This window comes from Pezoporus wallicus, unplaced genomic scaffold (assembly GCF_028554395.1).
Source record: "Pezoporus wallicus isolate ANWC-B61680 ecotype Strahan unplaced genomic scaffold, APGP_CSIRO_Pwel_v1 contig_5069, whole genome shotgun sequence".
In the NCBI taxonomy this organism is placed as follows: domain Eukaryota; kingdom Metazoa; phylum Chordata; class Aves; order Psittaciformes; family Psittacidae; genus Pezoporus; species Pezoporus wallicus.
Genome location: NW_026642361.1, coordinates 5,587,928 through 5,613,197, shown reverse-complemented (window position 1 = coordinate 5,613,197; position 25,270 = coordinate 5,587,928). Strand labels below are relative to the sequence as shown.

Below are 25,270 nucleotides of genomic sequence, written 5' to 3'. Positions count from 1 at the left end.
CCAAATAAAATATATTTCCCCTTTTTTTATTTTGGTGCATTATTTAAGCACTGTGTATTTTTTTAAGTTACATTTTAATTTTCTAAGGGAAAAGAATATCCATCCCTTCCCAGATTGCAGACAGGGTGAACCACAGTGGTGTGGTGAACTACAGATGATGCTACAGCCTAACAACAACATAAACCTGGATCTCCAGAATTCCCAGCTAGCACTTTAGTCACTGAGCCCTCTTCACCTTCCATGTCTCTCCTAGCCTGACCAAATGAGCTCATCATAACATAATCCCTACACCATTCACAGCTTTCACTGTACTATGATTTTTTTCCATCTTCTACTTAAATATGGATTTCATCGTTTTATGCTTCTCTTTACTCTGTATTCCTCCCAAAAACAGACATATGAACTTGGCTTGAACTGATCCTCTCTTCCTTTTACAAAAATGACTAAAAATACATATATAAACAAATAATAAATCAGGTGCAACGCTTCAAAGATCGACACAACCAGATGAAAATGATATCCTCTTACAGACAGCTGAAGAAGGGAAAGCTGCATCCCTGGGAGACGATTTTCTTAAAATGTCTTATAAAATAATACGAAGAATATATAGGTTTTTACAATATACAGTCAGTAGGGTTCTAGAACAATTTTAGGTAATTTAGCAGCAGAATCTGACCATTTTATAAGTTTTTCAGTCATTCTGTGTAATGCTATAAAAGCAAAATAGTTATAAATTTGTATTTTTAAAATGTAATATAAAAATCAATATAATTAGTTGTATCAGGATGCTTGAAATAAAGCCATAGAAAGAACAGTACCCTTGTTCACATTTTATATGTGCTTTCAATAAAATGGACACCACAGAATATTGGTTTGCTTTGAATTAAGTATTTTATAAATGCCAATGCATGCCATAATACAGAGCTCTCAAGTGTGAAAGCATTTCCTTACAGCAGCCAAACCCCCTCCCAGTCATAACAGTCCTTCAACTTCTGCTTGTTCTTTTATGCTGTTCCTGAGCTCCAATTACTTCAGCAGTTATGCTTTCTGATGTAAGAACTGCAAGTGCAAGTGCTTTCTTGGGAAAAGATGTCCCGAGGTGTCAGGACTTTCAAGTGAAAAGCAACTTTACCTTGTTTAGTTTCAGTAAGCTGGGCTTGCTTCCTGTTTGTTTTTTAAAGGAAAGACTTCCTGATCCCCCACCTAAGAGCTCTGAACCAGCTGGCCATTTGTAACAAGGTTAGACCAAAGGATAGAGATTTTTGAAAACAATTAAATCTCTACAGGTCTATGAAAATAAGCGGCCTATTTAGACAGGGAGAAATCTAAAACCTTCATTGAGGAAAAAAAAATGTAGTGTGTTCAGAACCTTCTGACAGCAACAAATCTGCACTCAAATGAGACTTTATAATATGTCAAGTGCAGGAAAAAGTTTAATTGGCCATGATAGTCACCCATCAGATATACATTCACAAAAAGCAAGATTTGTTTAGTTACATAACAGCTTTGGGTTTTTCCCATCTCTAGTGAAATAAAACTTATAAAGAATGGAGCACTACTTCTGTCATCAAACATAATTAACAAAATCATAGAATGGTTTAAATTGCAAGGGAACTTAGATAATCCAATTCCAATCCCCCGGCCATGGCAGGGATACCTTCCACTACATCAGGTTGCTCAAAGGCCCATTCAACCTGGCCTTGAAAACTGTCAGGGATATGGCAGCCACAGCTTCTCGGGGCAACGTGTGCCAGTCCCTCACCACCCTCACAGTGAAGTTCTTCCTAAAATCTAATCTAAATCTACCCTCTTTCAGTTTAAAGCTATTGCACCTTGTCCAGTCTCTACATGCCCTCGTAAAAAGTCCCTCTCCAGATTACAAAATACTGTAAACCAACATAGTAACACATATATATATCCAGTAAAAGATTATAGCCTAATAAAGCAAGATATTCAGTCCACAAAACTCTACTTGAACTTACAGCTGGAAGCTGAATTAGACAAGAAAACGTAAGCACACTGAATTAAGACATTAGATCTGGGGCGCACCTTCTTCATTAAAACCTTGAAGGACAAATGGGAAATAAAAAAACAACAAAAATCTTCTTGACTTATCATAATTGCAGGATAATCCATGAATTTGTTCAGAAATGTGTGTGTGTGCACATACATACATATATATATATACACACAAAAAAACATTTTTTTCATCCATAATTATACATATGGACAAAAACTCCACCTGAAGTTTGGGAACACTAGGACCACAAATGTTCTCCTCCCTTGTTTCAGACTCCCATTTCTTCCCTGTTTCTGCAGTGCCCACAGTTGTTACGCTGTACTTGTCTGAACAGTAGAACTGCAATGAAAAATTTAGGTCATGCATCTTCCTTTAGCCTTCACTACTACAAGACTCTCCCACCCAGAGACAAGGCTGAGGTTTCTGGAGGCAGCATTTTACTGACAATATGATTAGGAAATTACCTTGTTATTTTAAAATTGCATTGCCAGTAAACAAACAAAATAAGATTTGAAAAGTTTGTTCATTATAATTACTAATACGCACCTCTTGATCTGTATTTTCAAGGAGTACACAAACAGCAGCAGCACAAGACAGGAGTTTGATAATTTTCCTCACACTATTTTAGAAAATTAGCTATTTGTATTTGAACAAAAGCAGGCATTATTTCAAACAGGATTGCCTTCATCTCATGAATATGTCAGGATTGCAGTGCAAGGTAGGTTGCTCTAATGAAATACAAACTCCATGTGACCAAATCTGCACTTCCCCAGAGACTAATGGGTACATTTCTGCTACCAAATACTGAATTTAAATGTCTTTAAATTGTTGAGAATACAATATCTCTGAAATTTTTATAGGGTTTCATGTCAGTAAGTGATGCATGCCATGATGCCTTCAAAGAGCTGCTAACACGGCTACTTACAGTAGTATTAACAGTAGAGAAGTATCTATAGTTGGCATTGTACTTCAAAGAAGCATAGAATGGTTTATTTTATTCACTTCAAGTCATTGATTCAGAAGCTCTGCAATAGCCAGCCACTGGCTCAGTAAGAGTGCAAGATTCTGACTGCAATGTGGTGGGGCTAATTAGATAAAATAGGTATCTAATGAGGAAACAGATAACAACCAACTCTGAGAGCCTCCAGAGATAGTTCTGAGACACCCTTGTGCCTGTCACCGCTCCTGGACTGAGGTGGAGACTGACTGCAAGATGGTACCTACCTACAGCAGCCATTTACAAAATGTGTGTGATAAACCTAGATATTAGGGGAGTCACTTTGAAAAGATCAAAATGCTTTTCTCACTTTAAGGACGTGGCAATTGCAACACGAAGTAGATAAACCTGCAGTTCAACGAAAACCAAGGTCTTATATCCTTAAGGCAATGAACATCACTCAAAAAAAACCCAAACAAAACAAACCTTACATGCAATACAAAACGCCTCTGCCAGTTTTAAGGTTTGGCTGGCTACATTGTGATAAACCAAAATAATAAAAATACATTCTTTGCTTCAGTCCATAATGGCTCATTTTTCACCAAGACGTAATTTTCCTTTTTATCAAATAATTTCTCCTCTTTCATTCCCCCAGCTCATTTGTTCTGCTATTGAGGCTGCTGTTGAGGCACCAACTTAAAACATGCAATGTCCAACTAAGGAGGCCCTGTAGCTGCAATGCATCAAATTCCATTGAGCATTCACAGGTCACTGCAACATCAGCTTTGCGTGTGTGTTTCAGAGACAAATGACAAACACAACCGTTTCTTCCTCCAAGCCGCACAGGTATATCACCTAGGCAATTAGGAAAACAATTCTGGCCTGCTGTCAGAGGCTTTAATCCTCAAATACAAAACTATATTCAGATAGCTTCGAATATAGGCGGTAATAAAATTTACTGGTCAAGGAATGAAGATGCCTAGTGTGTTTAAATCAATTTGTTTAGTGTAAATTATCACAAGATGACGAACAGATAGTGAGTTATACAGTAGAGCTGATGTTCAATACTGCACTAAAATCCGACCCCGCTTGATTTCTACCAAAAACAACTGTTGATGTCATTTATTATACGCAATTTACTATATATACTGTATTTTTTAAACCATGAAAATATGAAACATCATAATTAAGTGAAGGACTTCATTTTCCATTGTTAGGAAAAAAAAGGTTGGAACACCAGAATACATTTATTTAGAATAGATTATTGCAGTTGGAAGGGACCTACAACAATCATCTAGTCCAACTGCCTGACCACCTAGGCTGCACAACAGTTAAAGCATGCTATTAAGGACATTGTCCAAATGCCTCTTAAACACTGACAGGCTTAGGGCATCAACCACCTCTCCTGGAAGCCTGTTCCAGTGTTTCATTACCTGTTCTGGTAAAGAAATGAAGACTTGGGATGATATAAAAAAAAAATTATAAAATAAAAATCTAAGTTGGCTTTTTTAGCACCTAACAATCATTCTCACGTGAAAATTAAGATACTCCTGAAACCACTCATTATAAATAATTGCCATTCATATGGGTAAAGGACTACCAAGTGCCAGTGTAGAATATAATACAGCTCGCTCAAAAAGTACAAAGAATTTTTGAATACCTATGTAAAATCAAGGATTAACTAGGACTTCTCCTTTGGTATTGTCTAAGAACAAAGCACGTTTATGCCCATTCATATACTTTAAAAACATCCTTTACGTTGTTCTATAATAATTTTTACTACCTCTTCAAAGAAAAAAAAAATCTGTAAAATTCCATTATTGCACAGGCTTTAATATAAAATACAAATTAACATATATTTGACTACCCTTAATCTTACAGTAGACAGTATATAAAAGCCTAACATATTTTGCGAACATTTCTGATCTGAGAAATGAAGTAGGCTGAACGAAATATGATTAGAAGACATTATTCTTTCCTCTACTGAAGGAAGAGCACCCACCAGCAGGATGCCACTGGGCATGGTTAAACACATTCACTCCATGCTGCTGCAGGCACCAACACAGACCCCTTGCAGGATAGCCAGGAACTCAGCCTGTGCTGCTCATCATTGCACACATCCTCAACCTGCACACATCATTTTGCAGCACTGCTCTGCAGTCCTCTTTTTCACTCTACTGAACTTTATCTTCTCTGATGCAATTGACTGAAAAAGAATTTTCTCAGCTGTTAACTGAGTTTCAGAATTTGATTTCTGAAATCCCACCTACTACCTATCAGATCCCTAATATTAGAATAGCCTTGTGCTTTCATGCAAGCAAGCATTTCAGTGTGGTGGAAGCCACTCCTAAGGAAGAATTATTTCTCTCAGGATAAGGATTAAACAGTTAAAAAGAAGATTACTGCTACACAGCCACTACCCCACAAATTATCAAAACCAAACCCACAAACTTCAAAGGATACTTACCCTTTTTCAGACACAGTAAAAAAAAAATGTCATTTTGTATGCTAGATAAAAAAGAAAACACTTAAGAAACTATACTTATTTCAGAAATAAGACTAGATGATACTGTGTTGTATATTTAATGTATATTAATGAACTTTACCACAATATTCAGCACTGAGGTAAGAGGCCATTCTCTGTTTACAGCATTTTGCATGAGCATATCAAAGACCTAATATGTAAGGTTCACCTAGAAACACTAAGAAACGACAGCTGTCTGTAGTAAGAAAGGACTATCAGATCACCGTAGTAGTTAACCTACTGGTAAAAAAGACCAAAACCACAGCAATATCTCAGAATTTTCCACTTTAAGGCAGAGGGTTGAAAAAACAACACTTGGTTAAAATATGTAATTGTATAATACGGTTTTTAAGCTTCAAGTCACCACTTCAGTCAAAAATTCTGTAAAGCAAATCACAAATCACAAGAAATTGTATTTCATGTGATTAGATGGCATCCTATTTTTAACACTACTGATTAACAGATGGAAGTGGAGTTTTTCCTTCAAAAGTGCTTTAGTCATCATAAAGTACCAACAAAGATGTTAATTAAACACATCTGTAGAACTAAAAAGAATAATAAAATGTGACTTCATGTTCATTTTCTACAGCTACTTCTACAGCATTCCTAACAATACTACCATTTAGTTAAACCATATACATGCTTTATGCCAGGATAGGGAAGAAAATGTACAAGGTCATCACAACTTGAATTCTTTTTATCATGTTGGTAAGTATCACCAGTGCTAAGATTATATTAGTATATCCACACACATTTCCACAGCTGTATATTGTGCTCACCACTTTATTTCAGTGTGAAATATCCTCAAGTTTCAGCCCTTGCACCAAGAGAAAGGCTCTTTGGAAATAACAAAATATGTATGTAGGAGTGAACATAGTTCCCCTATTTGCTCTCCACCTAAAATTCTTGCACAGCCTTGTTTAGCATTGCTTTAAAATCAAATTTTTATTTCCTACGCAATTAGTAATTCATACTGTGAAGGATGTGTGCTTGTTAAAGATGAGCATGTGTGAAGGAACTGTATCATTGTAAGAAACATAGTAATCAGAATGATAACTGATAGTTTGATATTCCAAATATTATCATATCTAGATTTTATTCTCCTAACTACTTTAGTCACAGTAAATAAATAAATGAAAATGCAGAACTCCTTACAAGTTTCTGCAATGAATCAATAAGCTTATATAAATCACATTGCCAGAAGTGAGATCTTAAGAGTTTAGTAAAGAAAATTAAAAAGGAACACACTATCCCCATTGGTGCTAAATATAACAGCATAAACCCTTTCTTTCCAGTTGTGGCTGAAGGAAACTGTTTCCCCAAGATGAGCCAAGAGTCTGAAGCACAGGATGAGCAGGAGTCGTCTCTGAAGAAGTGAAGAGCACTGGAACAGCCCTTGGAAATGAGAAGACCTTGCCTTTGCCATCTTAAAAGAACTGGACAGCACTTCTGAAGAGATTATTAAAATATTAAAAACTTTCATAGGGATGCCCTTTCTCTGATCCTTTTACCCCAATTGCAAGGTAACTTCATACGGAAAGAAAGGTCACTTTCTGCCACTGAGGAAGAAAAGAACAAGTGAGTTTCACACCAACTTCCCTTAAATTATCTTAAAGTTACTACAACAAAAGAAACTAATAAAGGATTTGGGATTAGTCTGTGTTCTGAACTTCTTTGATTATGATTCAACACAAACTCATCAAAACAAGCAACAATGCTGGGTCCTTCACAGGGTATTGATTGATACATTTACCTTGAACTAAGTCCCAAGAACTTTAACAATATAGAGACCTCAATATACCAGTTTTCTTACATCACTTTTTCTGTATCCTGGCTGCATCATGTGACAATGGCATGATAATGATGCCTCATCTGACGGTAGCACTGAAACCTGTACAATATTCACCAGAAGTTGAGAGCTATTCCTCCCCCTACCATCGTAATCAGTTTGACAAGTTCCCACCCCAGAGTAAACCATTTAAGAATTTTACCACTGTAAACAAACATGACAGACATCACATTGTGCATTAACTACATACAGGAAGGGCATGTGGTCTGCCAGATTCCTCAACGGAAAAATACTTCTCACGCTATTATTATCCTGGGCTGTGTGTGTTAATCTGATTTCCATTCCCAGTGATACCAAAGAAAATTCAGCCAAAGTCCATGTAACCAGATCATTTTAGAGCTGGTGGAAGATGAGGCCGGCCATATGCACGTGCACATATGTAACAGCAACTCTTTCTGAAATGATAGTACAGATCATCTCTGTGGCATTTATGTCAGAACCATGACAAAATGCTTTTCCCAGATGACTAAGTGACAGCGAGAAGGCTGTTTTCCATGGGAAGAGGAAGCCAAGAGCTGGCTAGTTTCCATGGAAACACTAGCAGCATCAGGCAGAACAGCTGTAGAGGAAAAGGCAGAAGTTCGGAAGGCAGAGATCTTGCTGATTTTACCTCACCAATATGCCAGTACCATCAGAGAGCATTTACATTTAAGGTAGATCAAGCTAGTTTATGCTCAGTATGTCATGTCAAGATACTATTTCCAATTCAGACTCCTAAAAGCCAGCAAACAGTACACTAATAAAAATTACAGTGCAAATTAGTCAGCCCATGTACACATGAAGCTACAGATTTTATGAATATCTGTAACAGTGATGCATTACGATTTTTGTCATTAGGAATAAATCTTGCTATTTAGTCAAAAATGACAGCTCCCATAAGCTAAATGTTTCAAGCAAAATGACTGGTTTTCACCAGTTAAATGTAATGGACTCTTTTCCCTCTTAAACATAAAGTCAGCATTTTGATTCCCAACATGGCAAACGGAATACCCTCTTGGCAGCTTTTTTACCAACCTTTACTATTTTCTTCATATGATTTTCAGACAGAAGATGTCTGCATAACTCAATTATTACGTGGTAAAATCTAAAGTATACTTCCTTTCCTTATTGAATAAAAGACAGAGAGTAAAGATTTCCACTTATAAATTAAAGGGCCTTTCTAATGCTAATGGCAAACAAACTTTGCTATTCACTACTAATCTACAAACATGTATTCTGAGATGAACATATCTTCACCACTCTATTCACGATATTTCAGACCAACCCAGCAGCACTGCTTCCACCAAAAATAAAAACTGTTGCACCACAAAAAGCCAAAGCCCTAAAAATATAACCCACTGTGGTCGTTCACCATTGTACATGACAGGTAACTAGGTACCTAGAGAAAACATAAGCTAACCATGAAATAAAGGCGTATCTTTGGTAAAAATGCTCTCCAATATAATTTCTGTAGCTTTAGCCTTTCAAGGGGATCTATAAAATCATTATTTTCTCCCTCTCTCTCATGACACTTGTTTCAGATTATTCTGCTTACAACCAACCCCACCAAATGTTCAAAGCTGATGTAGATGTTATAGGAAACTGGAAGGAGTCTCTGACAATATAACTTTGCATAAAACAGTGTATGGGAACTTTGTATCTCTGTCCATCTAAATACAACACACCGCTCAGGTCCAGCTGCTCCTGAAGTAGCATAAGATCAGAGTTTTAATGAACACTTGCAAGGTGTATCTTGATGCCTGGACTGCAAGACTTTTGTGGGTTTATTTGCATTTCATCCAATATATTCTCATAGCAAACTTTACAAATAGTTGCCTATTAGTTTTTATCCTTCCCTTATAAACAAAGTAATTAGATCTTCCCTATAGAAAAAGACTGTGCTGCAGCAGGGTTGTGTAACTTGCCTCTAGCTGCTGAAAGCAGCAACGGTGTCGCAGGCAGCACCACTCCAGTGTCCTGGGCCACATTGACTCCTACACTGCTAAGCTATCTGACTTCACAGGTGCTGTCCCCTTATGCATGGGCAGATTTCAAGCCTTCTCAGGAAGTGAAGGATATATAGCTACAAACTTTGTGAATCACAGGCCCATTTTTGAGTTGCTGCACTAAGTACATGAGTAATCCATAATCCTTAGGAAAAAAAATCAATGACAAATACTAATTACTTCTTTGAACAGCATCATGTTTCAACTGTTATTCAAAAGTAAAAGCCTTAGAAGCTTAATTAATTTGAGATACGATATCCGAGACTAGCACTGACATTCTAGGTCCTGCTGGGCATCTGCACACACTGTTAAACTCAGTGCTAAATTATGTCTCTTGTACTTTCATACAAACTATTTAGATGTATTTTTGCAATTACTAAAGCATAAGTACTTTGCTCTTATAAGCCATCATGTATCTTTTACAGGTATTAACTAGCAAAATTCACAATACATGTTTGATTCCGATAAGAACCAGGTAAATGTCTGTTCTGGAGATGTTTAAGCCAACACACAGAAAGATTTGTTTGCCCCGTCCTTCTCCTCCTATGACAGTATCTCATGCCAGTAGCTTTCCACAGCTACCTAATAGCATTCTGTCACATAGCGGTTTGTGAATGATTGCTCTATTAAGCCTGGAGTGAGAGGAGTACCGCTGTACTCCTTAATTTCATTTCACAGGCTATGAAATCCAAAAATGATAAAATGAAAACAGAAATAATATTCAGATGTAACTCCTGAACTTGAGGAACAAAGGAAAGTGTTGCAGGTTTCAAAGCAATTGTATGCCTGTGAATTACATTTTATATTTACAAACCCCACATTTAGCAGATGTCACCATCTAAATATCAAACTGCATACACTTAAAAACTGAATCATTATTTTTCTTAGAATTTTAAATAAAGTAAACAAACTACTTCCACTATTTATATAACATCACTGGATGGTCTTGCTAGAATAATCTTGTGCATGCACTATCCCCGAACACGTTACCATGGCAACTTATATTTGAATTTCTATAAATTTCTATTTTTAGAGATCACAGTTTAGGATAAAGAAAAATCACAAATATTAAGTACCATTTCATTAACAGAAAATAACCCAATTTTATCATCACCGTACTTCCCAGAAAAGACATTACTGAAGTTAAATCGGGCAGTAATGCTAAAAAATTAATAACCACAGTTATTAAGAAAGTTTACCAATACGCAGCCTCACGGCAACCTAAGTGGAGTATGAGTCAGTAGCTAACACTACGAGGCAAAGACTGATGCTCACAGAGTTCTGTCTGGATTTCAGTACAGCCAGGATTTCACTCAGATGTTTTTAGAGTTAGTCATCATTTCAGCTGACACAAAACAAAAGTGTATTTGCCAGAATACTCAGAAAATAACATCTCTGTTTCAAGTGTGGGAAACGTTGAACTGGCAGTAACGTCTCAGTTTCAAGTAATGTTACTATCACCTTACAGTGCTCAAGAGTGATTACTAAGTGCATGCTAGTCCTTAAACACAAATTTACTTTAATGCTTTAAGACTTGTCAGCAATTCTCAAAGCTGTCTCCCTACCTGAAACATCAAGTACAAGGTAGCAGGCCTTGAAGAAAATGAGAACACTGATTTAGACACTGTTGTTACTGCTCTGACACTGCCTTACTCTGGCTGCCTGGGGTTGAAATCAGAATAGATGTTTAAAACCAGGTTTTAAGTTCTAAAAAGGTGAATACCTTACCTTCTAAGGGATTAATATTACTGTTGTGCTGCAATTTTCTATTATAGTGTTAATTACGGCATTCATTTTGCAAACTCAAACTAACTTTACCTGAGCCACTGACAGTCCAGGATGGTCTAACACAGATGGAGAATTTGGAAAGCAAAGCAGTTCTGTCAAAGAGTGGACTGAAGTGGACTGAAAACCCAAGTGACATCTACAACTCCAGGGTGCAACTGCAGTCAGCACGCCTGCCTTCCTCTTTCTCCTAGTAACTCCCACTTAACATAATCCTCAGTTCTCCAAAGTTAAGTGGAAAGAGTTCCTATCATAAAAGCTGCACATCTGACACTGTCACAAAACAGGAGGTGAAAGACAACCTGCAGGGCAATCACCGCACACAAGTACTGTTTTGTCAGGTAACTGACAGCCACATTTTCCTTAGGATTCAGGCAGTGAAGATGCAAGCAATGTGGGTATGTCATTGATGAGCAAAGTTAGAGACTCATGGTAGTCTTTTTCCTTTATCAAAAATATATTTCAAGTATCAGCTGGAGACATCTGTCAAGGGAAAACACACTGGGGGCAACCTTCAAAAACATAACACTGGCATTCAGCAAGTGACAGTGGTAACTACAAGGACTTTTACTTTCTGTTTAACTTCACTAAGCGCATAGGAGGTACTAACTTTCACATAAACTGCAGCAGGGTGTAGGGCACAACCCAGGAAGTCACTTAAAACCACACGCATACAGCTACATCTGCGAGACTGCCAGTGAAATCAGCAGCACTGACCAGGAGACAACATCCACCACAACTGCACTTTCTGCAGGATGAGGCTCACCTCTGAACGCTTCATGGGAATCCTGACAAATATGCTACAAAACACTTCTTACCACTTTATAATCAACATTTTCAGTAACAAGTTCTTTTCCTTGTATTGCAGGAAGGACTTGCTGGTGATTGCTTCTCTAGTTGTTAAATCTGAGGCACCACTGTTTCTCTCAAAGGAATTACAACTGTTTGCTCCAAAGCCTGGGCTTAGAAAGCAAACTCCCATCGCCACTGACAACAGCAACTAAGAAACAGAACTAAAATCCAAATCATCAAATGAGAAAGTAGTCAGCACCAAGATCTAAAATCCCTATCTGCATACTGGAAACTTGGTACACTCATTCACTGCTGTGTACCCATGTCCTCAGTCACAGAGGCAGGCAGGGTCACCCTGAGAAATCAATGGAGGAAGAGCCAGGGTGACCCCCTGTCACACTTACTTTGTTGAACTCCGATCACCTCCCAGCGCAGACAGTGCGAAGCTGGGCAAGGGCTGAGGTTGCTCTTGCTCTCCCGCATCACTGTAACCACTTCACCCCAAACCTGAGACCTCTGACAGCTGGGAGAGGGATGACGGCCTCCCCTGTCCCCAAATGCGCCTCCATGCAGGTGCTCAGCAAGGACAAGGGCACCTTGTGTGCTCATACCCACACACGAACAGGTCCCCCAGCGCACACACCTCCAGACCCCCACTCAAGCCAAGGGGGCAAGTACAGCTCCACCACAAGCTCCCTGGGGCATAGCTCCAGGGGGGACACTGGCCCAGCAGGATCACCCCCTCCCTGTCTGAAATTGCCTGCAGATGCAGAGGGGACAAGTACCACTCCCCCCTGGGGGCTGACACCATCCCCGTGCAGCAGCCCACCAAAGCATCACCTCTGCCCCATGGGGGCATACCTCCCCACGACGCACCTACATGGCTGCCTCCTATATGGGGCCCCCGGCACCCCTCGGCCTCCCCAGCCACCCCGACAGGAGCGCCGTCCAGCAGCGCTTACCCTGGCAGCCCGTGAGGAGTAGGGGTCCTCGAAGAGTGCCCAGACGCGGGGCTGCAGCCGCCGCCAGCGCCCTCCCTTCCCCTCTCCGGCGGCCCCCACGTCCTCGATGCCCAGCCTCTTGGCGGCCAGGTCGTCGTCGTCGCCGTCCGCGGGCGGCTCTCCCGTTAGGAGGTCAGGCGCCTCGAAGATGTCGAGAGCCTCCTCGGCGTCTCGGTGCTGGCGGTAGGTCATCCAGCAGCAGGGCTCCACGTCGGTCTCGTCGATGCCCCAGAAGGCCAGCTCCTCCTCGAAAAGCGGCCCGCAGACGTCGGCGGGGCAGTGCAGCTTGCCGGTGCGGTAGTAGTTGAGCACATAGGCGAAGACCCCCGGGTGCCGGTCAAAGAAGAACTCGCTGGCGCCGCCGCCGCCCCGGGGGCTGCAGCCGGTGCCGGGCTCCGGGCAGCCTCCGGCCGGCGCCGGCGGGTTGGGGTTGGAGGGCGGCGGTGGCTCTTCGCCGCCCGGGGACTCGCTCTGGGACTCGCAGGCGAGCAGGGCCAGGCGGGTCCCCGGCAGGGTCTTCAGGGTGCTGCGGTAGGTCTCGTGCCGCGTGCCCCCCACGTTGAGGATCACCCTCTCGTTGTCCTCGAGCTTCCCCATCGCTCCGGGTCGGACATGACTGGGGAGGGCGCGGGAGGCGGCGGCGGGGATGGGGTCGCCGGCAGGTCCGCGGCGGACGAGCTGCTGCCTTAAACGCAAACAGAAGAAATCGAGGAGAAGCCCCCCCCCTCCCCCCCCCCCAAGCATCACCAGGAGGAGGTGGGGGGGTGGGGAAAGCTATTCCCCGCCGTCACCGCCTACCCCAGCCCGCTCCATTCCCCTGATCCCCCGCCACTCCGCACCTCCGGGAGAGCCCGGCCCGCCGCCGGGCAGCTCAGCACGCTCCTCCCGCGGAGGGCTCTCTGCCGCCTGCCTGCCCCGGGCAAGGCTCCGGGACTCTGCCCTCGCCTCCCCTGAAAGCGGCTGCCGGAATGGCAATGCCGCTTCTCCCCACCCCCTCCTCCCTCGCGGGGCTGCGAGAACCGAGCTGATGGAATAGAAAGTGTGCGGTTAATTATTTAAGGGGCATCTATCTTTTATTATCATAACAGCCTAACCAGGGAAAAAAAAAAAAAAAAAGACGGATGAGAGGCTCGCCTTCCCTCCCACCCCCCATTTTTGGAGAGAGGGATTGCTTTTTGGGAGGAAATACCAAAACACACACCCCCCTCCCCAGTAAGCCCGGCAGCCGGCACACCCTTGGAAAGGCTGCCTGTACGGAGCTCGGCTCCCACTTTCTCAGACAAATCACGAAGACGAGAGTGGATGGCGGGGAACAGCCGGCGGAGCAAGCGCCGCGCCGCCGGGGGCTTCTCCACGCTTCCCCACTTCCCCCCGCCAGCCCCACAGTTACCTTGGCCGGAGCAGAAAACGCGGATCCCCTTCTCGGTCGGGCTCCGGTGGTGGCTGGCGGCGGACGGCGCTTCCCGGCCGCTCTCCCTGCCTCCCCGCCAGGCGAGAGCTACTTGTTGTTGGGCTTTGTTAGGTTTGTTTGGGTTTTTTCCTCGTTCAGGTGGCTGCTTCACCTTCCTCCATGCTCAACTCCGAAAGGCGTAACAGCGGCTCCCGCCGCCCGCTCGGAGATGCCGCTCGCTTCGTTTTAGGAGAGGGACGCAGCCTTTCCCCATCGGGGCTACGAGCGAGCACCGCCGGCCGAAAGCAGAGCCATGGGCGGCGGGCAGAGGGCACCTCGAGGACCGGCGCTGTCGTAACTTCAGTGCTCCTTTGGGAAGAGAAGCCCAAACGTGCAAAGGCACCTTATTTGGGGCTGAAGCTCCTCCCCGGGGCGGGGGCAGCCCTCCCTCCATATCCCTCCAGCCCCCTGATTCCAGTCCCGAGGGGTGGAGGGAGGCGACAGCAAAAACAGGAGCCGCATCTCTCCGGGAAAAGGAGCACCACCTCTGCTGTGCTACGTGGAGGTTCGGTTCACTTCAGGAAAACCCTCGCGAAGGGTTCTGGGCTTAGAGTAGCAGGTAAAAAAACAGCGCCCAGCTACAGGTGACTGCGGAGAGGAGCTGCTCAGCCTCTCGGAGAAGGTCTTTCTCACGGCTGGTCGGTGCGTGCAGTACCTGCGGTGGCCAAGAGCATCCCGGCTCCCAGGAGGAGCCCCCGGAGCAAACCGGGGATCGGGAGAGCTCAAGGAGGAGGGATCCAACTTTTGTGTCGGGTGGGAAAAACAGTACAGCACAGTGGGTGCGCTTCGTGCTCGGTGCACTTCGTAGCTTGATGGTGGAGAGCAACGGGGGAGATGGAAGTTGGAGAGTCCCCAGTAAGAGTCCCCAAGAAGGGAGCCCAATGCCTGTGCCAAAGCCTCTGCCTCCAAGCCAACTGACTTACTTTCTACAGCCTATCTTACTGATGCCTGGTTTCAGCTGGGTTGGTCCAAGGGAAAGAAGCTTCCAACTCCAGCAAGAAGATACACAAAAATGAGGTCTCTCTTGCCTCTTCTTAAAAAGCAAACTCTTCCTCCACACCAAGGGTATTCCCTGGCATGAATGTGTGGAGTAACAATACCTGAAATGTCCCCCTTCCATGTCAGAACCTTCAACTGAGTACCTGCTGAGGCACTGGAGGGCAAAGCTCTGCTGGAAGCAACACTCAGAGGACACCGCTCAGACCAGCTTGCTTTAACCCAGATCTGTCTGTATGTGGCATCCATGATGTAAACAAAAACTCCCAAAGCAGCAGCAACTGTAAGAAATGGGTTTCAAAAGCTTTCTCCAGATATGTGTTTTGAAGTTCCTGGAAAAAAAAATAAATAAATAAATGAAGAATGCAAAATACTTCCTGCCAATGCAGATATAATCAGTGAAAACTCCCGGGAGCCAAAATTAATATTCAATTACACAGTTGTAAATCCAGTGGAAGGGACTCATCCGTGCTAAACCAAAGCAATGCTGCTCATGCCATACTTGCTTTTATTTGCAGAGGGGCTTTTACTGAAAAGGGGACATAGGGAAGAAGGGGGTAAGACAAAAATGAGTGTTTGTTGTCTTCTCTCTGACCTGTGAGAGGTTTCTGGAGAAACGCAACATTTAAAAGCTCTGCAGCATTCGTCCCTTGTGGGAAACCATGGGGTGGCAGTAGCTGCCAAAACTCTAGACAAACTGCATCATCACAGAATAGCAGGACTTCCTTCTGAACTGTCACTGTCTGCTCAAGTCCCACATCTGCGCTCGTTAGAAAACAAGCACCCCCCTTCACAAAAAAGAGTTACCACAAACAGACATACAAAACCACCAAACCAAAACGATAACAAAACCAACCACAAAACGCTAGAGAACCCATCACCCCCAAAAAATACTCCACAAGCCACCCAACAACCTAAGAAACCCAAGACTAACAAGGATGACATCTCATAAACAAAAACCTTACAGTCACCCCCCACATAATGCTGATGCCATGAAAAAAGCATGTATTATGAGTAATATTTACACTTTAGACCTCTTAAACACACAGGGGTTTTTAACTGCATGGGAAAGAAATAATGTTCCCAATTGGTAAGAAAAGCAATGGTCTCTACCAGAATATAATAACCCTTCAGTCACGTCAAACTGTCCATATTCTACAGTATGTCTGTTACTAAATATAATGCTATTAATTTCTGTGTGTCACTCTTCCTTGTATTTTCAGCATGTGGCAGACTTCTCAATAAAGGTTGAAATTACATTAGACATTAACTTTCCAGACTGACATTTTCTTGAATGACAATATTCTATATAGGCAACTGTAGTAACATTTATGAATTAATTCCTCCCCCCAAGAGACTGACCTGAATTTTTGCACTGCTCAGTACTTCCAATAAAAGTGGAAGTATGAAACATATGTAAGAGGGAGAAATGTGCCTCCTGAGTGAGTCTTACCGTGAAATGCATCTGCAACTGGAAAACAAACAAACAGATCTGTTTCCACATACTCTCAAACATACTCATGTAAAAGGTAAGTAAAAACATTTCTGTTGCTCAGGATTTGGAACTTTCTTACAGGAACTGGGTGACACTGAGCAATGCACAATCAGTTTTCCCTGCTGAAAAGGAAAAGTCCTATGTTACTGTTTTAGCCGACAAAGCAATAAAATTAGATGTGAAGACCGCTATCAGAAACCCAAGCCAAATGAACGTTTTTCTAGCAGCCATCATTCTTCCTCCAAGCTTGAGTACTGCAACGCAAAGCCATTGGGTTACCAGCTGCCTAACAATAAAAGAGCAAATGGAAGAAAGGACTTGTGGAAAAGAAAAGTCTGAGCGCAAATGCAGCATGCCTCAGTTACAGTCATGCTCTGAATCACCTTCTGGAGGAGCTCTGTCCCTGTTGACTAGGGGTTTCCTTACCCAGCTACCAACTGCCTTCCTGGAGAGGATGTGAAAGGCAGAAGCCACCTTCTGCCTCTCACTGTTGTAGTGCAGCTTTTCTAGTGCAACTGTAGTGAAGCTTTTTTAGCGCACCTCACCATGTCATAGTTTTCATACAATATTTTAATTGGAAAACAGACAAAAAAACCCAAACAATTTTATAATTTAAAATTATAATAGAAGACAATGCAACAGCTAAAGCCATCAATTTATATCAATTTAGTTGATGATTAAGTAAATGAACTATATATTTTAAATACCCACTGGCATTAACATTTTATTAATCTTCTACTTATTTCTTTGATATATTTTTCTGTTCTCCCATATTATTTATAACCATCTCCACTATTTACAATTACATGTAGCAATTCATTACAGATCTTGCAGAACATGACAGCCACATTATACTGAAGTGTACTGATGATAAGTCAGAATCCTACTCTGAAACTGAAAAAAAAAAAGGAATTAATAGGTTAAGTAAATGCCTGTGAAATGCAATTGTAAGGAGCCATGGTGTAGTTAAATTGGATGAGGCTGGAAATAAAGCCAGCAGAAAGTTGTCCTTATTTCTAAATTCCAAAGCTTGATTGCATCTTTAGGCTGGAGTACCTTATATGAGGCACTGCCTACACACAAGGGTGCTTCACCTGCCTTCCCCCACCCCAGATCTTCAATTCTTTGTGAAATTCCAGGGAACATGGTATTTGTCATTGAAAAATGAAAACTGGCAAAGTTCCTTGTGTGTTATATTTATCAAAGGAAAAAAACAGCCTAGGGAAGCCAAGACTGGGGGCTCCTGAGACATGACACAGTAGAAAAAAAACAAGTGAGTGCTAATTGTATTGTCTAATTAGTAATCCACAGCATAACCCATGCTACATGGTTAAGTCATCGCTTTCCCTGGTGGTGGGCAGGGGATGTTAAAGGGAACAGTGCATACATATATCCGTGATAATAGGCTTCAGGTTTTTCTTTTCAAAAGAAAGGGGTGTTGGGGAGTGTGAAGAGACATTGCCACAGGGCCGGGGCTGGCATGTTTTAACTTGTGTTACCTCCAGCCGCAGCCCCGTGTTGCACACAGATCCTGTTTCAGCTCTGAACCAAACAGTTGCACTTTCCCTCAAAGTCCTAAGTTGAGACCCTGGAGCACACCAATCTCTTGTGTTCTCATCATCTTTTCAGTTCTCTACTCCTCCCACAGGTGCTCAAAAGACTTCAAAGCAACATCGCTCTGCACAAGCTTCTGATACCACAAGCTGCTCCACTTCTTGTATCTTTTTGGGTCCAGACAGTTCCAGCAAAGAATCTGCCAATACACATTTAGGGCTGAGGTTGATCTGGGGCTCCTTCCCCAGGGTGTCCCTCAGACCCTCCATCCCACAGAGAAACTCAAGCCTGTCCTCTTCCATATCCTAGCTCACTCCACAGATGTCTTCCCCATCTCTTTTCTGCTCCTCTTCCAAACTCCTTCCACCTTTCCACGTTTTCCAAAGCTCACCTTAGCATTGGCACGTGGATGTTCAGCAACCTGCTTAGCATTGCCTCTGTGGCAAAACACATTCATAGAATCATAGAATAGTTAGGGTTAGAAAGGACCTTAAGATCATCAAGTTCCAACCCCCCTACCATGGGCAGGGACACCTCACACTAAACCATGTCACCCAAGGCTTTGTCCAACCTGGTCTTGAACACTGCCAGGGATGGAGCATTCACAACCTCCCTGGGCAGCCCATTCCAGTGCCTCACCACCCTCACAGTAAAGAACTTCTTTCTTATATCCAATCCAAACTTCCCCTGTTTAAGTTTTAACCCGTTACCCCTTGTCCTGTCACTACAGTCCCTAATGAAGAGTCCCTCCCCAGCGTCCCTATAGGCCCCCTTCAGATACTGGAAGGCTGCTATGAGGTCTCCGCTCAGCCTTCTCTTCTCCAGGCTGAACAGCCCCAACTTTCTCAGCCTGTCTTCATACGGGAGGTGCTCCAGTCCCCTGATCATCCTCGTGGCCCTCCTCTGGACTTGTTCCAACAGTTCCATGTCCTTTTTATGTTGAGGACACCAGAACTGCACACAATACTCCAGGTGAGGTCTCACAAGAGCAGAGTAAAGGGGCAGGATCGCCCCCTTCGACCTGCTGGTCACGCTCCTTTTGATGCAGCCCAGGATACGGTTGGCTTTCTGGGCTGAGTGCACACTGAAGCCGGCTCATGTTCATTTTCTCATCAACCAACAACCCCAAGTCCTTCTCCGCAGGGCTGCTCTGAATCTCTTCTCTGCCCAACCTGTAGCTGTGCCTGGGATTGCTCCGATTCCTTCAAATGCAGTCATACTGACTAAGCACATTGGGTGCAAATGGCAATGTTTGGGCAGTGGGCCTGCCAGAAGGTGGCTGTGAGCTGTCCAGCGCCAGTCCCATCCATTTCCAGCCAACTGTCCTCCAGAACTCCAGTCAGGCTGTTTTGCCCGCAGTGCTACAAGGACACACATATAATGCAAGTGGAACTGTTCTGACCAATCATCTCCTTCAACCAGCCTCAAACTCCCAGACCCAAAGTACCCACTTTCACAGGAGGCAATCCCTTAGGAATTGTCACCTTCAGCTTTTGATCCACTGTTCCTCTAAATCAGGAGTGGATCCCATAGGCCTTTTCCCTTCCAGAACCTTCTCCTAGACACTGCCTTTTTTATTCATGACCCAGGGGTGCTCTTTGGCTCCCTGCAATTACTAACACCAGAGGTATTAGCAATGCAAGATGGTGGAAAGGATTACTCACCTGTTTCTGTTGTAATTCAAGTAGCTTTGTCAGTGCTGATTCATATCACCTTTTCTCAAGAGGTACAGGATATTACATGCTGTTTATAAAAGAAGGTATTGCCTCAGGCTCTGTCCATACTTACATTTTTTAGTGCCCAATGTTGAAATAGTTGGAATGAATTTTTTATCTATCCTGAATATTTGCTTCAATTCCAGTCAAAGTTCAGTAGAGGGTCTTTCCCATTCATAACTTGCAGCCGGCACATGATGCCACTTCTGAGGGACTGCCACACACCAGCAAGGTAGTGGCTTTGTAAAGAAGACTAAACAGTGAGAACAGTGCTCAGCTCCCCAACAGGTGTTCAAACTTTAGTTCAAGAAGAATGCAGATACTGAGCTGCTTTCAGGTGCTCTACATACTGACAGAGACTGTGAAAAAAAAAAGGTCTTGGAATGACCTAGTCAATCATACTGAGTCCCAAGGGACAGGGAAATGAATGCAGTACCTCTAAACTAGTTACAGTTCTTGGGTACAAGCTCCCATCATTCAAAAAGGGTAAATCTTTCCATTTGTAATCAGAAAGCGCCTAGAGATGGAAAAATAGGGAAATGCCCAAGTCGCGTATCTTCTCTTACAGCATGGTTATCTAAGCCAGCAGAGATGACCTAGTCTCCACTGACCTTGCTTCTCCTTCCTGGCACAGGAACACAAGCCTCATGAAAATTTTGGGAAATGCTATCCCAAACATTTCCTTCTATTCTTTATCTATAACATTTGTTTAGGCTGAAATGTTCAGGTAACATATCAGTAACAAAAACTTGTGTCAGCATAAAGAGGGCTTCATCTTGCTGCAAGTCTTAAACACTCCCATAAAATAAATAATCAACATCACCTGGAAGATGCAGGACAAATAGCTATCTCCAGTATAGAAAAGCATGCCCTGAAAAAAAGAAATCTGTCTAAACAGAAGTGCCTGATTATCTCTTTTAGCAGTCTCTTCAGAAAAGAAAGAAAAAAAACACAGACAAAAAAAAAACAAAAACCACAAAACACAACAAAACCAAAACTTTCCAGATCTATGATGCAGTTTTCTCTGAAACATCTGTCATTTTAATCTAACTGGCAAAGATTGCATTAAGAAACAGCCAGTTTGCAGGGGCACTGCACAAGTACCACTAAACAACTTCACAAAGAAACTTGAAGCTTTCACTTCTAAGTCTCTGAAGCAATCAAACTGAGTTGGACACAGTTTGATTCTAGGGGCAGGAGAGACCTTTACATTTTTATTTTGGTAAATTGCAGTATCTATCATCTAGCACACCCTCTATACTACCTCAATAGATATTCAAACTGTTATTGAACAGCTAGCCTGTGTTTTGAAAAGAACAGGTCCACCTACTAAAATGTTCTGGAAGCAGTTTTATGTTTCTCTTAATGCTAGCTTTTACTGATCTTCCCCTAAAATCAGTTCAAATACGATACGTAGCCCACATATGGTAGTGATTTATTTAAGAAAGTCAGCAAACCCTCTCTCACATGGCATCAAAATCAATGAAAACACTCTAAAAGGACTGCAAGGGTTTCCAGATGACTGGCATTGTTCCACCTAGTTTCTGCATTCCACCAGAGTTTAACTGGAAACCTACCTCATCTATCATTTTCTTCCTTTCTGTGACTAAAACTCCATTGTTTTAATTACTTTTTTTTGTAAGAGGCCATAATACACATACCCCAAGAAGACAAGAGATTGCTTTAACAGGTTATCTTCTGCAGATATTTGCACTGATGTTCTTCAAGGCATCCCTGAAGCAACAGCCATATAATTGATTACTCTCTCAGTGTATAGAAGAGATTTTGTAACAACAGCTCATTCTCTACTATTGATTCAAAGTTTAATAATTCTGCTTTGCAATAGTTTTGTCTTACCACTGTGAGTAGTTATAGTTTACCTATCCGAAGGAAAACTCCTCAAATGCAAGGGGCAAAAGTCCCCCACAGAGTCTCACTGACAGAGGCAGACAGACCTTAAATCAGATCTTAGCTACACAAGAAGCAAAGAGGTTTCTCCATAGTGTCTGCAGTGTCATATAGTAGACCCAACGTATGCAAGCTTTTTTAATTTTGACTGCCTCCATTCAGCTGCAGTCAAGTTTTTTCTCTCCTAATTTTTTTCATGCTACTTTGCAGACAAGATTGCCCAAATCTGGACTGAGCTGTCTACTGCCATGGAAACAGAAGAGTACTCTCAAGAGATAAACACTGCATCTCCTCTGCTTGTGCTCCAGTCTCACTTGCAAAAGTTAGAGGTGCTGGCACAGATTTCTGCTATAACCTGTAAACTGGACCATTACCCTACCTGACAGGATATAGACAGACGGGAAACGCCAGATCCATCACGGATTGCATCATCAGCACTTCCTCCTCAGAGGCGAGGTGCCAGTGAGCCTTGAAGAGCTGTGCAAGGTCATGCTGAGATACAGAAGTCTTGACAAAAGCAGCCCTAAGTAACTCTCAGTTAGTAGCCCATCTCAGTATAAGGAAAATAATGTGAGGTTGTAAAACTGAAGGTTGGAGTCTCTGCATATTTTCGAACAAGTCAGCTTATATATCTTAAGCACAGAGTAAAACCACAGCGGACTGTTACACTTTGTAGTCAAAGAACATACTGTGTCCACACTAATCTTGTAAACATTTCTGCAGCATTTGGTACCCTTGAGAGCTTTTCCCCATTTGTTTCTGACTGCAGTGCTCTAGTTGCTGCATGCCTGCCTTAAAGGGGGAAAAAAAGGGCTGGTTTGGAGCAATGGTGGGAAGGTAGTGACTGTTGCTGCAGGTGCTAAGGGGCACTCTTGCCAAGCACACCATCCAGGCCGGGGAATGCAGGTACAACACAGCCAACAAGACACCCACCCTGGCCACATGCCTGTCCTGCGCAAGTGGGGTGTAAATAGAGCTGGAGAAGAGAAGTGCCTAGGCTGGAGGAAACAGGGATGTTGGGACACCAACAGTCTTATCTAAGGCTTTGTCTACCTCTTGCAGTAGGAACTTGGAACAGAGAATTGTTAGGTCCTGGACTATCTGATCTGCCAAACTACTGAAACTACAGTAGGGATCGATTTCTAACATCTGTGTCCCACAGGAAGAGTGAATACCCTCCTAACTTTTGCTAGTCCTTTCAGCTATGGTGATACCCCTAAGCCTTTACATATTCAGGAGAAAGACACATGCCTTTAAAGGTCTGGAAGACCCTGCTTTTCTGCAGAGCAAGCAGACAGACTAAAGCCTGTAGCAGTACAGCAGAAGTGCCTAAAGCAGCTGCCTAAAGCTAAGCAGCCCACTCCTGCCAGTGACTAATGGAGACCTTGCCACAGCTCCCCATGGCTGTTTCTTGCAACTGGGCTGCTGCAACACCTTCTTCGTCCCCCTACACCTTGAACGTATGCAGGCTAAATGACCTGAGTTTTATACCCCTCTGCAGAAGGTATTTTCACTTCACGATCACAGTGCACAAGCCGCAGCATGGGTACAAGCTTACTGCCAGCCTCCAGTGGGAGCTTAGGGGTGTCAGTTTTGTAACCTTCACCATTCCACTTAGCAATTTGGCAGCTAGTAGGACTGGGAGAGAGACAGAAGCCAATCTGCCACTGACATAGTGAGGAGTGCTATTTACATACGCAGAACAGCTACTGGCAAGGCATTCACACAAGGAACTCCCATACTGCCACTTTGTTCCACTTGGGTTCTCAGCTGCTCTTTCTCAAGATGGAGGTTAACAACAAGAAGACATGCTCAAAAACAATGACAACAAAGTCTCGCCCATTACATCTTTAGTAAATGTTGACTGTCAAAATGGAAGAAGCATTCCCATATCATGTACTAATTATTTTTTCATAAAGCCAAGAATGCCACATGGGAGAGTCAAATGACAAACTTTTTAAAAGAGAATGGATTCTAAATATCTTCTGTTTGGGAGTTGCCTAAACAAAGAAAATCCTCATAATATTTTAAAGCCCTCCCTACTTCAAGCTCTACCTCTGCTAACCTATGCAGAGATGAAGATTTGCTCTGACTTTTCAATGATCTTTTAATTCAACAAATCATTATCATTGATATTTAATAAGCAAGAGGCAACCCGAGATGGTTGTGGTTACGTTAAATATTAGCTGCTTGCATCATTAACATAATATTCCGTCTCCCATCCTCATCTCTGTCTTACACCTTTTCCAACTCAGACTTTACATTTTCTGAGGCAAGGATTATATCCCAGTGTAACAGCTTGTACAGGGCCCAGCTCAGCCCATGATTTAGTTTTTAGGCACTTCAAAGCTAGAAAGCACATTAATAAAACAGTAACTGACATATGTCCCAGCTCAAAAAGCTTCAGCATCAAAAGGAGAGGTAAATGGAAGACAAAATGCAAAAAGAGATGCTCTGAGAGCAGAGCTGCCATCTTAAGCCTACCTTTAAGTTTTCCCCCACTACTGTGACTGAAAGATTGCTACTCCTCCTCCAGAAAGGAAAGCTCTAGTTTAAAATCTAGCAGTATCGTAAGTAATGTGAAAATTACACTGATCTGGCGGGGGGGGGGGGGAAGGGGAGACCATTACTTACCAGGTTCATTTACATTTTTTAATAAATCTTTGGCTTACGCTTTTAATATTCACTTTGAAAATTGCTCAGGAGGTTCCATGCGTCAGCTCACATCCTACAGCCACCCAGCCCTTGCTCTAGGCAACACTTGTACAAGAACACAGATGGGCAAAAAGGCCTGTGGTTGATTACCTCTCCTAAGGGAAGAGTGTTGCTGTGTCCTGTTGTGGGAATAGGACATTCAGCTTCACAATACAGAATTGTCTCAAGGCACTTCCAGTACTGCAAAGATATGACACCAGCCTCCCCCTATGTTTTATTAGATCACTAAATTGACATCTACCATGCCAAGTTTGTTTGATGCTCCTGAATGTTTTCCATTAGAATACATATTAGGAACTGGCAATTAAAATGCCAGTTAACAACATAGCAAAGCTCAGAGCTTTGCTATGTTGTTATTCTCAGTTGTTTTCTTAAGTGTTAGAGCTATCTTTTTCCACCTTTAAACTGCTCATAGATATGAGTTATGAATGCACAGTCTACATTAATTGCTGCCATCAAATACTCTCTACAGCCCAAGTCAGTCTAACAACTTCTCTAAAAGACGGTCTTTGAAGTAAAAGGGCAACGGAACAGTTTGAAGTCC

General features: G+C 42.7%; 1 protein-coding gene and 1 long non-coding RNA gene across 9 annotated transcripts in view; both read right to left on the bottom strand.

The window, feature by feature from the left end:
* Nucleotides 1-14,608, bottom strand: part of KCNC2 (potassium voltage-gated channel subfamily C member 2) — a 104,932-nt gene extending 90,324 nt beyond the window's left edge. For 7 of the 8 annotated variants that reach the window (XM_057429404.1, XM_057429403.1, XM_057429406.1 and 4 more), the window contains exons 1-2: nucleotides 14,284-14,608; nucleotides 12,855-13,578 (exon numbers count right to left, since the gene is read on the bottom strand). In XM_057429404.1, coding sequence (XP_057285387.1) covers nucleotides 12,855-13,490 — 636 coding nt within the window. In that variant the 5' untranslated portion in view covers nucleotides 13,491-13,578; nucleotides 14,284-14,608. The remainder of the gene's footprint in view (nucleotides 1-12,854; nucleotides 13,579-14,283) is intronic. The other variant, XM_057429401.1, reaches the window with a different exon arrangement.
* Nucleotides 14,609-15,753: 1,145 nt separating this feature from the next.
* LOC130609994 (uncharacterized) lies at nucleotides 15,754-19,928 on the bottom strand. The gene is made up of 3 exons (XR_008974935.1): nucleotides 19,836-19,928; nucleotides 16,702-16,804; nucleotides 15,754-16,099 (listed from the first exon to the last, which is right to left on the bottom strand). It is a non-coding gene; the product is annotated as an uncharacterized LOC130609994 (long non-coding RNA).
* Nucleotides 19,929-25,270: the final 5,342 nt, after the last annotated feature.